At 36.5% G+C, this 16,588-nt stretch overlaps 1 protein-coding gene across 5 annotated transcripts in view; it reads left to right on the top strand.

The window, feature by feature from the left end:
- ICA69 (islet cell autoantigen 1-like protein) overlaps positions 1–16,588 on the top strand; it is a 324,248-nt gene that overhangs the window by 80,062 nt on the left and 227,598 nt on the right. For all 5 annotated transcript variants that reach the window (XM_089239477.1, XM_089239474.1, XM_089239475.1 and 2 more), the window contains one exon: positions 6,600–6,723. In XM_089239477.1, coding sequence (XP_089095603.1) covers positions 6,600–6,723 — 124 coding nt within the window. The remainder of the gene's footprint in view (positions 1–6,599; positions 6,724–16,588) is intronic.

The following is a 16,588-nucleotide window of genomic DNA, read 5'->3' on the forward strand; positions in this document are numbered from 1 at the left end:
TTTTACCAAATTCACGGTACACTCGTGAAATGGTCGTACGTGAAAATCCAAATTTCATCGCTACCTCGGAGATGCTATGTCCCATCTCTCGTGCGCCGACTATAACACCACGTTCAAACTCACTTAAATCTCAATAACCTGCCATTGTAGCAGCAGTAACTGATCTAACAACTATGCCAGACACTTGTTGTGTTATATAGGCATTGCCGACCGCAGCGCCGTACTCTGATTGGTTCCATATCTCTTTATTTGCATACGCATGCCTGTACCAGTTTTTTTGGCTCTTCAATTTATATATATATGTAAAAAAGAAATATTGGATGAAAAGAAGTTGTATTGTGGCATGTGCTGTTTTAAGAATTTCAGTTGAACAATCCAAAATATGTATCTTTGAACAAGTTCATCAGAATTGAAAATTGATTCAGGGAGTGTTTCTGAGGATCTTGAAACATTCATATACCTGGGTCCTGCAATCCAAGTTGTTGGGGGAAACCTTTGTCCTCTGAATAGAAGTGAGTCCCTCTTGAAGAAAATAATTTTTCTTAAATTATTCACTAAATACTCCTGTGATTACACCAGGTTCCTGATTTCTTTGCCAGCTGTTGCTGGACAATTTTTAGATTATATGAACTAACTATGCTATTAAAATATTACAGAAAAACTGGCTAATTTGGTAGAGATACAGTTTTTGGAAAAATTTTCATAGCTGTCTTTATCGTGATTTGAACCTGGGTCTCTCGAATACCAGTCGAGTGCTCTATCATCTAAGCCAGTTTTTCTTAACCTTTTTCAGCTCATGGCCCTGATGGATCACATTTTTTTCTCGTGGCTCCCTCTACCCTCATCCAAGAGTGAGATACTTTCAATTTTTTTATTATGAATGAAATTTTAATAAATCAGGTCCATCTCTAGAATCCTGGCTAGGCACTGATTCAAATGGTGGATTATCATCCCTCCCAGGAGTCAAATTATATGGTAAAAACGGGTCTGTAAAATACGGGATGATCCCATATTTCTTTTTCAATATTCCAGTTTTTATTTTGCAAATATTTGTTGCAAATAAATTGTGTATTTATGAACGAAACCATCTCATTAAACAACTAAAGATTAATGACACTGGATGTGATACAAAAGAAACCACAATGGCAGAGGTGAGTGCCATAGTTATACCGCCATTCAATGCACATGGTTTTTTGTTGAGGTTCGTAATGTGTGAAAGCACTTTTGAGTTAACCACTCCGAAACTGATAATGGAATTGAAAACAAAATACAACTACATCTTTGTAAATCTTCCTCCCAATAACGCATCTCTAGTTCGAGACATTCTCATGAACCCGCCAACTTTGGTGCCATACAAAACACTAAAGAGCAAACTAGTCATGTGTTGCAGTGAATCCTCATCTACACAGCTTAGGAAACTTCTCATGTGTGAACAATTAGGAGATCGGAAACTGTCAGAAATTCTCTGTGAATTAAAATGGCGAGAGGAATCTCTGTTTCGAACAAACTATTAACTGAACTTTTCTTGCAACAACTGTGAAAATCTACTCAATCTATACTCGCTGCTGTCAGCCCACTAACTCGACAAAACGGCAGAGCTGGCCGACAAGATCCAAAAAGCAAAAAAGCAAGCCCATAACATGTAGACACCATGGGAAAATGTCAATAATCGGACATGATTGCACAACTTCTAGAAGAGGTTGCGCAAATACGCCGCAAACTGAAAACAGTTTTGTGTGTGTTCTCAGTGTTTTGCGCTCACGTTTCTCTCGTTCCAGATCAACACCACCTGTATCGCCGGATAGATAAGTTTGTTGGTACCATAAAATTTTTTTGGCAATCAAGCCAGAAGGTGCATTTTACCATACAGGTTTACAAAAAATGATGAAGGCGAAGAGTAGTAGCGACTTGCTCCCTGCCAACGACATCTTGTTGCTTTGTAGTCGATCGAAGCACCAGCATTCAGGGGTGGGAACTCTGCGCCAATTGCGCCGCACTGCGCCAAAACTAATATCTTGCGCCATCCTGCTCCAATAGCGTATTTTCGCATTTTTCTGCGCCAAATAGCGAATTTTGCTTCAGTATGCCCGGAATTTCGGAAAGGACGCCAAAAAAATTTTGTTCCTGCTAGCCACGAAACGTTTCTTTACGAGAGAAAAGAGCGTGTTTTATTCCACTTTACTTAAACTATCGGCCCCTGATCGGGCTTTCCATCGCGAAACCCCGATATTGTCCGTGATCGTGGAACTGAAGATGGCTTGCAATGCCTTTCAGCTTTAAAGTGCAAATTCGAGTGTTTCCGTTTAAAAAAAAAAGTCGTCACTGGAAGCAGCAGAAATTACTGTAGTCGATTGTCATTGTGTTAAATCTCGATTTTTCGTAAAAAAAATTTTCATTCTGGGAGTAAAAGGCGCATGTCCGCCGAATTACGAATGTTAGTGTAGAAACTTTGCCTAATAACGAGCGTTAAATCGCTAATTTTGCCGAATAACGAGCGTTAAATCGCTAATGTTGCCGAATAACGAGCGTTAAATCGTCAATATCGCCAAATAACGAGCGTTAAATCGTCAATCTCGCCAAATAGCGAGTGTCAGATCGCCAATCTCGCCAGATAATGAGTGCTGAATCGCCAAACATCGAGTTGTTTGTTCCGAAATTCTCTCCCATTTTGCAACAATTTCTTTCCAAGTATAAAAAAATTGAAAAATTATAAAATTGTTTTAGCTCATTTGAAGTGCTGCTGTTCAAGGCAGCAAATAGTGCCCACAGTAACCAAAAATCATCTTACATAGACAGGTGCAAAAAATTTTATAATAGCCGCTCTTTCAAACAAGGTATCAAAAGCCTAAAACACAAAAATCAAGCTGACAAAAAGATGTTTGATAACAAAAGACAGTGCAGTTTTATTTTGAAAAGGGTTGAGGGTTAACGAAAATATTCTTGTTAATTTCACTGTTCCTATTTATAAATATCTGCTCCGAATCCCATATTTTGCTGCTCCAAATCCCGAATTTGCTGCTCCAAATCCTGAATTTGCTGCTCCAAAACTGCTCAGAATCCTGAATTTTGCTGCTCCGAAATGGACTTAGTCACTTCCCACCCCTGAGCATTTCATTCCATGTGGACACTGGATCAGATGTTTCGCTACTCCCTGCAGGCAACACTGACAAATGCCAACTGTTTCTCTAGCTTTCTGCTGCAAATTCGTCTCCAATAAATGTCTATGGTGAGCAGACAGTCACTTTAGATTTTCAACTCAGTAGAGGCTTCTGGTGACTTTCCTCTTGGCCACTGTACCGAAACCTATCCTTGGAGCCAATTCGTTGTACAACTTTCTTCGATGGCGATGTCTCCTCAACATGAGAACGAAACTCACTGCACAATGTCAACTAAAAGTAGTCAGAAGTGCTCTCTCAATCAAATTTTTTGATGGTGATGCAATTTATCAAAGCATGTTCAATAAATCTTTGCAGAACACCAAACCATGTTGTGAACATATCAGACAACATACAACATGTATCAGGCATACAGAACCAAGTCTATGATGCTCTTTCTAGAATACAAGCCATTGCATGCCCTCCATCAATAGACTATTCCAGGATTGCAGAAGCTCAAGAGACCAACAGCAAACTCAAGCATTCCTCATTAAAACTGAACAACTGCAATTTAGTTGGTGTAATTAAACCACTCTGGTATGACACATCTTCCAATTAAGTACGCCAATGTATACTGAGCATTCTTTGAAGACACGTTTTCAATGTTCTTTCCAATCTATGTCACCCAGGCATCAAAGCTGAAACACGTCTTGTCTGCAATTGCTTTGTATGGCCTTCAATTCAAAAAGACTGCACCACCTGGACCAGATGTTGTGGGTCTTGCCAAAAGTCAAAGGTGCACAAACATATTGTTTACGCTCCAGGATAAATAGAAATGCCAGATGCTCACTTCAAGCACGCCCACATCGATATCATCAGTCCCCTTTCCTCATCCCGAAGTTATACATATTGCCTCACCTGCATCGATCAATTTAGCCGTTGGATGAAAGTCTTACCGATGCCAGACATGACATCGCCAGCCACTGTTGCTTCAACATTCTTTTCTGGTTGGATCAGTTGTTTCTGAACCCAGAGAAAATAACAGACCAAGGTCGACAATTTGAAAGCTTCATCTTTCCCAATCTCACTAAACTCCTTGGCATTCAGCACATCAGGAAGGCACCTTATCATCCTCAAGCTAATGGGATGATCGAGTTCATTGACAATACTAAAAGCAACTCTTATAGCTAAACTGAACATGAACTGGGTGAACACACTTCCAACAGTCCTGTTAGGGCTATGATCCTGCTACAAAGAAGATCTCAAAGCCACACCAGCGCAATTTCTATACAGCACAGAGCTCCGATTGCCTGTGCAACCTATCAATAAATTACATTCCCGAATTCTTTTTATGATCCACAGACAACAAATTGAAAACAAAACAATATTTTCAGCCAGAAGAAAAAATATTTTTAACAATTAAATTTCCCTTCCTTTTTTTGTTAACATTTCAAACATGAAACTCAATGATCATAAACTGTGAATCACAAAACAGCTCTACAAAAAATAACAATGAACTATCTCACCAACATGAAGTCTCCATCGGTTATCGATTTTAGTCACACATTCAAATCAGTCTGATCAAGTTCAGATATCCAGAGCAAGTTCATCACTGCACTACACAAACTATTAGTTCGTAATCAATTCATCAAAGGATCCCCCATTCCGATGAGTATCTCCAAGAATCTAAGCACGAGGTCCAGCTTAAGTCAAGATGGTTGTTTTCTCCCCAGTGAGAAACACGAGTACGGAAACAACTTGAAAATGAGCCAAGTCGAGTGATGAAGAGAGTAATGAGATAGCCCGAAAAATCATCGTAAGCTTGGTGAGACTAGACCTTTGCTGGCAATTAGTGCACCAAGATGCAAACTAATTTATTATTTCATTTTTATCTTGAAACTTTAACGACCAAAAGATCAAATGTTATGTTGGACTTGGGCCATGATTATAGAGAGCTAATGGAAATAGCAGTCGCATATGACTTCGATCGCAAACAATATTTATACCTCGGATCATGGATGATCCACTCTAGGCACAGCTGGCCCACTGTACCTTTCCTTCTAAAAATTAAATATAATGACATCACTAAATTTATTTGCATATTTCTACATAAGAAAATGTTGTAGATCGGAAACACTGATCGACCAATCGCAGAATAATTATCGCGATCAATTGCTGAAAATTGGACAAAGTAATTTTTTTAAATATATTTCAGCATTATTTTGATAATTATTTGAAAAATATATATTTAGAGACCTTTCAACATTTACATTGGTAACATGGATTATGTTACACCTGGCGATCTGATCAACAGTAGCAACAATATACCATGTTTCCACAGAATTGGTCTCCATCCTAAGGGACCAGATGCAGCAGCTACAACCAACTACTGCAACAACACACAGTGAAAAGACACTCTACGTACATTCGGAACTGAAGAACACCACCCATGTTTTCTTGCATTCAGACACAGTGAAAGGATCACTCGTCCCCACTTACAGCGGACTGTGCGAAGTGCTGAAACGGGATAAGAAGACTTTTTTCCTTTTTATAAAGGGAAAACCATCTACGGTTTCGTTCAACAGGTTAAAACCAGCCTTTCTGCTCACCAACGGCGTGCCTCAGCCACACAACAGAAAGACAGATGCATCCATTCCAAAGACTTCCTCCATCATGCCGAAAAGCATCCTGAAAAAATACCAACCAGCAAAAATATTTGGAAAAACCGGCTACATTCATCAGAGTATGTGACTTGAAAAAAAAAATTCTCTTCATTACTCATCCTTTGGACGTCAAGGGGGGTACTGTAGTGTGGTCCGCATGATGGCGCTGTGGTGTCTCCCCAGCTTACATAATTATTCTATTTCTGCTGGTGACAAAATCACAGAAATCTATAGTCAAAGCCGTCTGGCTCGGCATGTTTGTTTACGTTGTCCTGCTCACAGACGCACATGTCTGTCTTTCAGGCCATATTTTTCTCTTTCATTATTCCAGTTTATATTATGTAAATATTATTTGTTATAAATATATTGTGTATATATGAATGAAACCATCGCATTAAACAACTGAAGAGATATGCCTTCAATTCGCTAGTAATTTGCAGCAAGGGGACTTAGCTATGCGCCCTGTGTAAATGTATGTGTAGTGTACAAAAAACATATAATTGTATTGATATTCGACAATATATAAGTAATTTAATTTTGTAACTTATACTGCAATAGTAAATATAGGAACAAAAGTATGCAATATAACTTGTCTAATCCAAATAAAAGCTGTTGTCTGAACCATATTTTAACTCTTTTAGACCATATTTTAATTCCTTACTCTGGAAGGACTTGTCCAAGTCCCTTGGGGGTCACAGAATGTATGTATTATGTGTTTGTATTTATGTATTGCATGTATAATTGTGATGTGTTTTTGGTGATTTGTTATATTAAAAAAAATTCCAAGGGACAACATTAGTAAGTTTCAACTTATGATGCTTTTTTTATATATTTCACTTAGCTCTTGCTCAGGAAGAAAATATGCTTGGGAGATTCCTGAAAGAAAATGGCAAACAAGATAAAACAAGAGCTGGAAAAGCTATGTGCAGTGCTGGCAAAGCATTGAGTTACAGTGCTCAGCAGAGGTGACTTTTTTTTTAATTAAAATAATTTTTTTTCATTGTACAATAGAAATGAGTTCTATTACACAATAAAACATTTCTAAAAATAACATTTTGGGGCAGGGGTTCACAACCTTTTCAGTTTGCAGACCAGAAATGTGAATTCAACTCTCGGGCCAGAAATTAATGTATACCCACCATATTAAGTGTATTATGCAATGTAACTTTTGAAAGTGAATAATTGAAACAGTTGGTGGTAGAAATGCATCTTATGCTGCATTTCATTAGTAAAACTGTTTATTTTAAACTACTGGGTCGTTGTCTCAAAAAGGTTGAGACCACTCCCTGGTGAACCAAATTTCTATGAGCCTATGGCCCAGTTTAAAAATGGTTTGAAAAACTACTAATTCATACAGGTGAACTTAGCTAAATTGAATCTTTGGATAATTTGAATATTGGGAATTCCTCCCTTGAGTTTCCTATTTATTACAATGTTGAAATTACTTTTTCAATTCAATTTTTTACCCAATGTCTTGGAGTTCAAATATAAATCAGATGTTTCAGCAACTGCAGCAAACATCCATATTGAGAAATACAAGGGGGCTGTTCGTGCTATGTAAGCAGAATTTTGGTGACATTTGACCTCTTCTCCCCCCCCCCCCCCCCCCCAGTTGTCAGCAAAATTAGGTGAAGCTTGGACCCCCTATCAGCAAAACTGAGTAAGCTGGGCTGGATACTGGTTTCAACTAAGAAGTTTTTGGATACCCCCTAGAAGAGTGTGCTGGGGGGACGGGGGACATAAGAAGTATGGAAGGAAAAATATCTTTATATGCTGTTTCAATTTCTGTAACTTATTATTTTCTGAAAGTTAGTGTAGGGTATCTGGCAACACTGAAGGAGAGCAGTATTACTGGGCAGACGATGGCAACACCCAGGCAGAACATAGATAGACAACGAGAACGTTCACTCGGCCCCGGTCTCCAAGAACGAGCATTCTTATATTTTATATGTTAATTCTGAATTAATCATGTTACTTTAGTTTAATTAAAACAAATATCATACATTTCTGTCGACAAAGAAAAGATCAAACAAGAAAATGACCGAGCAATATGAACTACCACGAGCAGACCAAAAAAAAAAAGGTAACTCTACGTGATCTGACCAAGCTTCACTTCGCTGAGATTGTTTTCAGAATAGATGACATACACTATTATATTTGTCATTTTGAATTGGAATTACATATTTTCCAAATCACAAACAATGGTGATATGCATGATCTTATTCTCCAATGCATGCGACCGCATCTTTTCATACTGGTGAACATTAATGTCGATCCAGTCTTGCCGGATGAAAAAATGTATGCTAAAATCAAGGAATTTCTGCTGTTCTACTACAAACCGGCTATGAACATACATGCAGAGCACACTAAGTTCACGCATTGACATCGCCAAAGTGGAGAAACAGTCAAGGAGACTACATGTCGTGTACCGTTAAACTACATTCCCGGTTTATTATTTTTTGTTTCCCAACAATTAATTCATCAGCAGACAACAATAAAGAATGACAACTTTCTTTTCCACTTAAATCATTTATTAACAATATTAAATTTTAAACTGTACAAAAACCAAAAAAAAAAAAAAAAACAACACATTTTAAGCTTGATTATCACAGTGTAACATAATTTTTTTTAGAGTTATTAGTGCTAAAAGTTCAAAGAGAACAGTGTTAAATGCGGGTAAAACTGTTTTTCTGCATTTACAGCTGTTTTTTCCAAATTTCCTTTTTTTCAATTTTAAATATCTTGTTAATATTGCACTTAGAAACATGGATTTTTTTTGTTGTCATCTGGAGGGACAGGGCAACAACTTAGATCACAGGGGAACCATATAAAAATTTAATTTTTTTTTATTTTGTTACACACCATATTTTTTGACTTTAACCGCTCATCCATAGCCCAACACTGCTGGTCCTTTGACCACAAATTTGACTTCTCTTCGGCCAAAATCATCCAAAAATGTCCCTCACCGTCTGACTTGGATTTCTCCACATCAACAAAAATACAAACCAGTTGGTCAACGACCTATCTAGCACACCACCTTTCTCAAAAATCTGGCAACAGTTTCTACAATAATTATTCTTCTCCATCAGTATCACTATCACGTTCTCGGTTGTGATTGGCTCCGCCATTTTTTTTCTTTTTTCCGTCCTCTTGCTCTACTGTTTTGTTGCCGGTTCATTTTGAATTTGACGCTTGTCTACAACAGCGAGTAACTCCTGCTATTAGGAGTTTTTTCAATATTTTCTTTCTTTTTTGTTTCTGCTACTGATGAAGGAACTTCATATAGTTCCGAAACGCGTATAGCCGTGTTCGTTTGGAATTTTGGGTACACCCAAACGTTGATTATTTAATCATATCATATTTTCACTCTCAAAACTAGTGCAGGGTAATTTTTAATTGCCTGTTGCACATTTTTTAAACTAAAATAATACCTCTACAATGAATGGTTGATGAATAAAGGCTACTTACAGGACACTCTTTATATAGATTATCCATATTTTTCATATTTTTCAAAGTTTTTTTTAAAATATTACAAACACTTTAATATTAAAGCACCTTACTAACATTTAATATTTAATTTGTGTTGAAATTTTGCATTGTTCAAGTTGTAATGTAGTGTAGAGGTGTGTGTGCATTATTTTGTTGACCTTTTTTCAAGTTGAGAATTGATGGGATAAATTTGTACGATTGCATGTATGTTAATGCAATGTTTTCAAATAATTTTTTTTGTAATTTAATGAGAAAAATTTGCGAATTTATTTTCATGGAGAAGGAAAATGTAAGGAAATGTGCTATCTAGTTGTAATTGCATTAAGGTGTGGGTGGCTGCAGACACCCATGCTTTTGCAGTTTTTGTTTTTCATTCCAGTTTCCAGTTGACTAACAACTGGGACTATCTAAGTTTCAAGTATCGTTGCTATTACTATGTGATGTCATGAGTTGGTCCTGATCGCCTTGACCATTACTGTTTTGGAACCAGAGGTCGTTTCCTCCATTTCCGTATGGCGTCACCTAAAACCTGGCATTAGTTGGCAGACCAATTTTGCCGTGACTGCCATGGTTTTTTCCTCTACATAAGGAAGGTATGCTCTTGTGTCGACACTTACATCTATTCATATTCTGTTACTGATTATTGTCAGGTTACAAGCTGAGCAATTTTTAAGGTAATTGCATATTATCGTGAGGCCTATTTCTGGATTTCAAAGCATTTAAGATGACATGAGACAGACGTGACCCAGGGTGTCACACCTGGAGTACCAGAAATACCTTTGAAATAATGTTTTTAATATAAACCTTGTTATACAGTTGAATCTTATTTTAACGAATACCGTTATAGTGAAAATCTCGTTTTAACTAACACTTTTCTAATCCCCCAGAGAAGTTTACGTAGGGACATTTTTAAATAACCTGGAGTTCCTTTATAATGAAATTTTGTTATAACGAAGTGATTTCTAAGGTCTCTTGGAGTTCATTATAACATGATTCAACTGTACATCATCTTTACCAGTGCCACCCTTACCAGACGCAGGGCCTGGTGCAAAAATAATAACCGGGTCAGAGGCATCTTGAAATAAAATATTTCAGGGCCCTTTAGCCTTGATTTGTTGCCGCTATGGTGGTCGAGTGGTCATAGTGATGGACTCGTATCGTGAGGACCTGGGTTCGAACCCCACCGTCACCATAGTTAGTGGTGGTCAGCTGAAGTTGAGTTTTCTGTGGTTCCAATTTCAAGGCGTGAATGTGAGCCGATCTCCCCGTTAAAAAGTCTTGCCACAGAGAGCAACAGACCTACAAACAGCACAAATGTAACAAATCATAACACATCCCTCACTCCCCTTCTGAAATATAGATGGCAGCACTGAAAAATCAAACACAACACTATATATGCACTCAGACTGTTAGGTATATGCACAGTTACATCTCCGGCACAACTCACTAGGTAGTAAATCACCCATAAATGGTGATAGACCTGAGTTGTGTTCGTTTTGAAAGAAAGAAAGCCTTTTGATTTGTTTTCTTCTGTGAGAGAGGAATCAAAAATTAAGAAAATGAAAATCATGTAAATTCAGAATAAATGTAAGAAATAATTATAATTCGCATTAAAATTCAGAATAAATGTAAGAAATAATTATAATTCGCATTAAAATTCATTCAGAATGTTATGATTGAACGTTTCAGAATTGATGAAAATTCAAAATAAAAGAAATAGTTTCAGAATTGATGAAAATTCAAAATAAAAGAAATAGTTTCAGAATTGATGAAAATTCAAAATAAAAGAAATAGTTTCAGAATTGATGAAAATTCAAAATAAAAGAAATAGTTTCAGAATTGATGAAAATTCAAAATAAAAGAAATAGTTTCAGAATTGATGAAAATTCAGAATAAAAGAAATAGTTTCAGAATTGATGAAAATTCAGAATAAAAGAAATAGTTTCAGAATTGATGAAAATTCAGAATAAAAGAAATAGTTTCAGAATTGATGAAAATTCAGAATAAAAGAAATAGTTTCAGAATTGATGAAAATTCAGAATAAAAGAAATAGTTTCAGAATTGATGAAAATTCAGAATAAAAGAAATAGTTTCAGAATTGATGAAAATTCAGAATAAAAGAAATAGTTTCAGAATTGATGAAAATTCAGAATAAAAGAAATAGTTTCAGAATTGATGAAAATTCACAGAATTCCAGAATTGATGAAAATTCACAGAATTCCAGAATTTAAGAAAATTCAGTGTTCCAGAATTGATGCAAGTTCAGAATTCCAGAATTTATAAAAAAAAATTTTACCGTAAGTGTGAGGCCTTTTGTGACCCCACCTGTTGCACACCCCCTAAGGGCAGCTCTGGTCTTTATAGGAAAAGTGATGTCTCACCAAAATAAGTGCTTTTTCAAGGATTAAGTTATCCGGAATTATTAAAAATAATTCTAGAACAAAAAGCAAAAATCTGCTTGAAAAGCATAGCGTATGGTAACAAACATTTTGCATGGTAAACAATGGTGTGCTGTTTTCTTCTGCAAAAAATCAGGTTTGTCTCGAGGTCCCCTTCAATGAAGCTCGGTCAGCCTCCCGCCAGGGTCAACGCATGGTCTAGACAGCTGTTTGATAACATATGTTTAATATAATATAGTGGCCCACAAGCTTCGTTAAAATGGCAAGTGTGGGCTACGCTGTCTAAGATTGGGAACATCTGATCTATAATACAGAAGACTGTTGATAATCCTGCATTTTTTCTTCGAGCATAGAGAAGAAAAACAAGTCACTGGCATGTCTATGCACAGAAGTTCATATTGTTTAAGTAGGCTTTTTCAACTAACTTCCAGTTATCCTGTGATTTTGGTAATCCAGCATATCTTGGTCTGATATGTGCCAGATTCAGGAGAGTTCATATATATGTTATCTGGTCCAAGTATTGATGCACATTTTCCAAATAACATATTAATGCTGTAATAAAAAGGGTGTCAATATGGTTCTGTTAAAAATCTATCTGAGCACACAAGCTAGCTCAATTTACAGGAATTGTTGATAACCACATGCCTTTGGTTCTAAAAGATAGATTTTCTTGGAAATTTAGGAAGATATATCTACCCAGACAACTGATGTTGAATTTGATTTTCTTCAATTCTGATTTGAATGAATTATTTTTTTTATATTTTCTCACCCAATTGCTTACATAATAATCATTCAAACCCCTTCTTCCATTTGCCATCTAAAGTAAGTAAAAGTGAAACCCTTCTCCCCATTGGTGCTTACCTAATACCCCCAAAGCAGAATGTTTAGCACTGTTCTGCAACCATCCCTCAGCTGACTGCAAATGTTCTGCGGTAAAAGTCCCCATACATGTAATAGTGTTTTTTTCATACTTTTTTCTTAAAATTCTTCCAAATTGTTCTGCAGTAGTGCTAATTGTTATGCGACGTACGTCACAGATTTTGACACATTCTGCTTTGGGGCCCAATACTTGAATACCCCACAGCCGGGTAAGAGATTAATATTTCGTTGGTGTTTAGCGCCTGGCCTATTTGACCCTGTAGCTGAGTATTCTGTTCAGTCAAATACCTGTGGTTTAATATCCCAGGTGACAGGTCTCCATGGCAACTATAAAATTGTTATTTGCTCCTACAATGGGAAATGATTTTATTCAAATCAGAATTCAACAAAATGAAATTTACATCAGTGGAGTGGGGACGTATCCAAGTTATTCCTTCATTTCCACACAGGGAACCTAATACCTGATAATGCAGTGGCGCACATTTATTAGGATCACGGATAATATTATTTAGGTATAATATTAGTTATGTACAATTGATATTAAATAATGTAATGTGTGTGTGTCAATAACCTTACTTCCATCAACAATAACAATAGTAGGTTCATTACCTTTCTTAACAATGTATATATTGCAATATAACACACATATATATACAGTAAAACCTTGTCACAACGATACTTGATATGATGATGAATCCCTCTACAACAATATTTTTTAAAATTTTGTTTAGAATTGCCTATAGTCTAACATTAAACTCCTCTGGATACAATGATATCCTTTACTGTGGTAATCCCCTCCATAACAATATTTTTTTAGAAGATTTTGAAACCACTACAACAATATATTTTTACCTTTTTACTCGAAACATCCTTCAATATATTTTTGAGCTTATAACATATTTTAGTTCTTCTGAGGACGTCTAATAATATTGGTATCTGGTATCACCTGATCACCAATCAATGAAAACTCAGAAATGAATTTTTTGATGATACTAACTACGCTGATTCAGATGAGATGTTGACCGCAGCATAAATTTAGTGGCACCTGATGATAACGTTGCTTCTCGATATAATGATAATCCTTATACAACAATATCTTTTCTTGGTATGCAAAATATCGTTGTATTGAGGTTTCACTGTATTGTAAAAGATCCTTACCTTGTTTATTGTAATCAGTACTCCCCCATAAAACATGACCATTAGCATCACAACCAAAGATGAGTTTCTTTTTTACCCATGCTGTAGTACAAGAAAAGTGTTCTGTTGGATTGTTTCCTTCTTTTTTCTCTCCATGCACGTGCGGGAACCGGTTGTTCCGACGCTGTGTGCAAATCGGCGGGGGCGTGCTCTAATCCTCATGGGAGCACGGATATATAGACTGGTTTTATCTATATAGGTGTGATGTCTGTTTTTTTCCGCATGTATGTATGTCGGGATTCGATTTTTTTCTCCCTTTTGATTGCCGGCCGTATTTTTGATGAAAGTAAATTATCTTGTTTTTTTGCAACTTTTATAGAATAAAAGTTAGAGTTCAAAATGAACTTCCGATCGTTGTTTTTCTTTCTTCAGCTCAGTCGACACGCTCTGCTTCCAACAAGGGTTATGGGCCCAGAGCTCGTTTTTGACTGAGTTGTTGAAATTAGGGACTTGAAAAATTTTGAAAATGACGTCGGATGGTAGCATCTTTGCTTATTTGAAGTTGAATAAGGACAATTATCGTCATTGAAAATTCAATACAAAGATGTTGCTGATGAACCAAGGACTGTTTGGTTTTGTAGATGGTTCTGAACCTGAGCCTTCATCGGAAGCTACACGGAAAGAAATATTGCAATTCAACGCAAAGAGGGATAAAGCGCTCTCCGTCATATGCCTGAGCATAGAGGACAGGGTTTTAGCTAGATAAAATATTCCTTTCGCAAGAAAGCGAAAATGAGGAGAAAAGCTTTAGCAAAATGCTAAAATGCTAATGTAGTGATTGATGATGACGCCTTAGTGATTAAGACAAGACATTAGTCGGAGGAAGGTAGAAGAATCGGAGCGTAAGTCGTAGTGAAGCACATCTCTAGCTTGTTTTTATATAGCAGCATTCCCATAATGCTCTGCGATAGAACCAATCACAAGATGCGGTATTGAGCTTGCATCTAATTTACATAATTTCATGAGAGAAAAGGAAATATTGTAAATGTTATAATACTGAATCTGGCAACCAAACATAAGATGGCGTCCGATCGGCAGACATACGATCGATCCTGGAGACAAAAAGGTAAAACAAACTAAAATATATTAAAATGACTAGAATAAGGACGATTTCCGCAGGGGCCTAATGGTAATGTTACACAGTGGCTAATTGATACAGCCGCGACCAAACATTTTTGCAACGACAGAACCTTTTTCTCAACTTTTTGAGAGATCCCGGATGGCGAAGCTATCATTTCAGAAGGAACGACAAAGGTTCTTGGATCCAGTGATGTTAAAATTAAGATACGTGGGACAAAAGGTAATGTAGAACTTTTATTGAAAAATGTTTTGTATGCTCTAGGTATGTGCCGAAATTTAATTAGCGGGAGACTAATAGATATTGTGGCTTATAGAGCTTGCCTAGGTGATCGAAAAATTGATGTTTTCAAAGCAAATAGAAAATTATTTTTCAGTGCCCCTTTATCTGGAACGCTTTATGTCGTTAATACAGAGGTAATTAACACGAATACTAAACATGAATCTCATTTGCTTGATAGAAACGACATGATTTTATGGCACACCAGATTCGGACATTTAAATGCTAAAGCATTAAGTAAATTTTCAAAAAGTGGCTTAGTATACGGGCTTGATAAACTATGTGGAAGAATTGAAAATTGTGATACGTGTATGATGTCTAAAGCAAAACACGCATCATTTGAACGAGTCGATGAAGTCCAAACTACCGATATATTAGAATTATGTCACATGGACTTATGGGGACCGGCACCCGTATTATCAAAAGGAGGAGCCGCGTATTTCTATACTATAATTGACGATTTTTCCCAGTATTCAGTTGTATATATCTTGAAACACAAAAATGAAGTTTTTAACTGTTTCAAATCCTATCAAGCTAAAATCAAACAGCAAACGTGGAAAAAAAATCAAACGGATTAGATCCGATAATGGGTTAGAGTTTTGTGCTAAATATTTCGAGACATATTTGAGAGAGAATGGAATAAAAAGCGAAAGAACTAATATATACTCTCCAGAAATGAACTGTATCATGGAGCGATATAATCGAACCCTCATGGAAGGAGTCAGGTCCTTGTTGCTTCAAGGAAAATTACCGAAAGACATGTGGGCTGAACTAGTAAATACACAGAACTATTTACGAAATAGGTTCCCGCATAAATTTTTGAAAGGGAAAGCACCCTTGAACGTTTTCAGTGGCAGAAAATTTTCCGTCAGACACTTGAAAGTCATGGGAAGTTTGGCTTACGTCTTCATTCCTAAAAGGTATCGCAACAAGCTAGATAGCAAAGCGGAAAAGGGATTGTTGGTTGGCTATGCAATAAAAACAAAAGGATATAGAGTTTGGATTTTGAAAACAGACAAGGTTACTGAGACGAACCATGTAAAATTCAATGAATTTACTATGGGTACAGAAATTCAAAGAGAGTCTCAAAAATGTCGTGAAAATCCTTTGATTAACTTCCATAATAATTCAGAAGTAGAAATGGGAGATTCTGAAGAGGACACAGAAAATCAGAAAATGCAATATGACGAGAACGTGAAATGGAAAAGGGTTGTAAAAACAAGAAAAAAAGGTGATACAGCAGGCAGGAAAGATGTCTATTACTATCCTGAAGAAAATATCAGACTCCGAAGTAAAAACAATGTACAAAAATATTGTGAACGAAAAGGGATCAGCATAAACTTAGACGATTTTGATTTCAGAGGGGATACAAAGAAAATGACGTTTATGATGACACATCAAATGAATCGGATACGAACATCGAAGCTCACTGTGTCAACATAAAAATCCCTAATTCCTACTTTGAAGCAAGAAATTCATCACAGAAGGACGAGTGGCAAAACGAGATGA

The sequence above is a fragment of the Pholcus phalangioides genome, unplaced genomic scaffold, assembly GCF_987345545.1.
Source record: "Pholcus phalangioides strain wild (caught in Gottingen) unplaced genomic scaffold, Ppha-v1.0 ptg000011l_1, whole genome shotgun sequence".
In the NCBI taxonomy this organism is placed as follows: Eukaryota; Metazoa; Arthropoda; class Arachnida; order Araneae; family Pholcidae; genus Pholcus; species Pholcus phalangioides.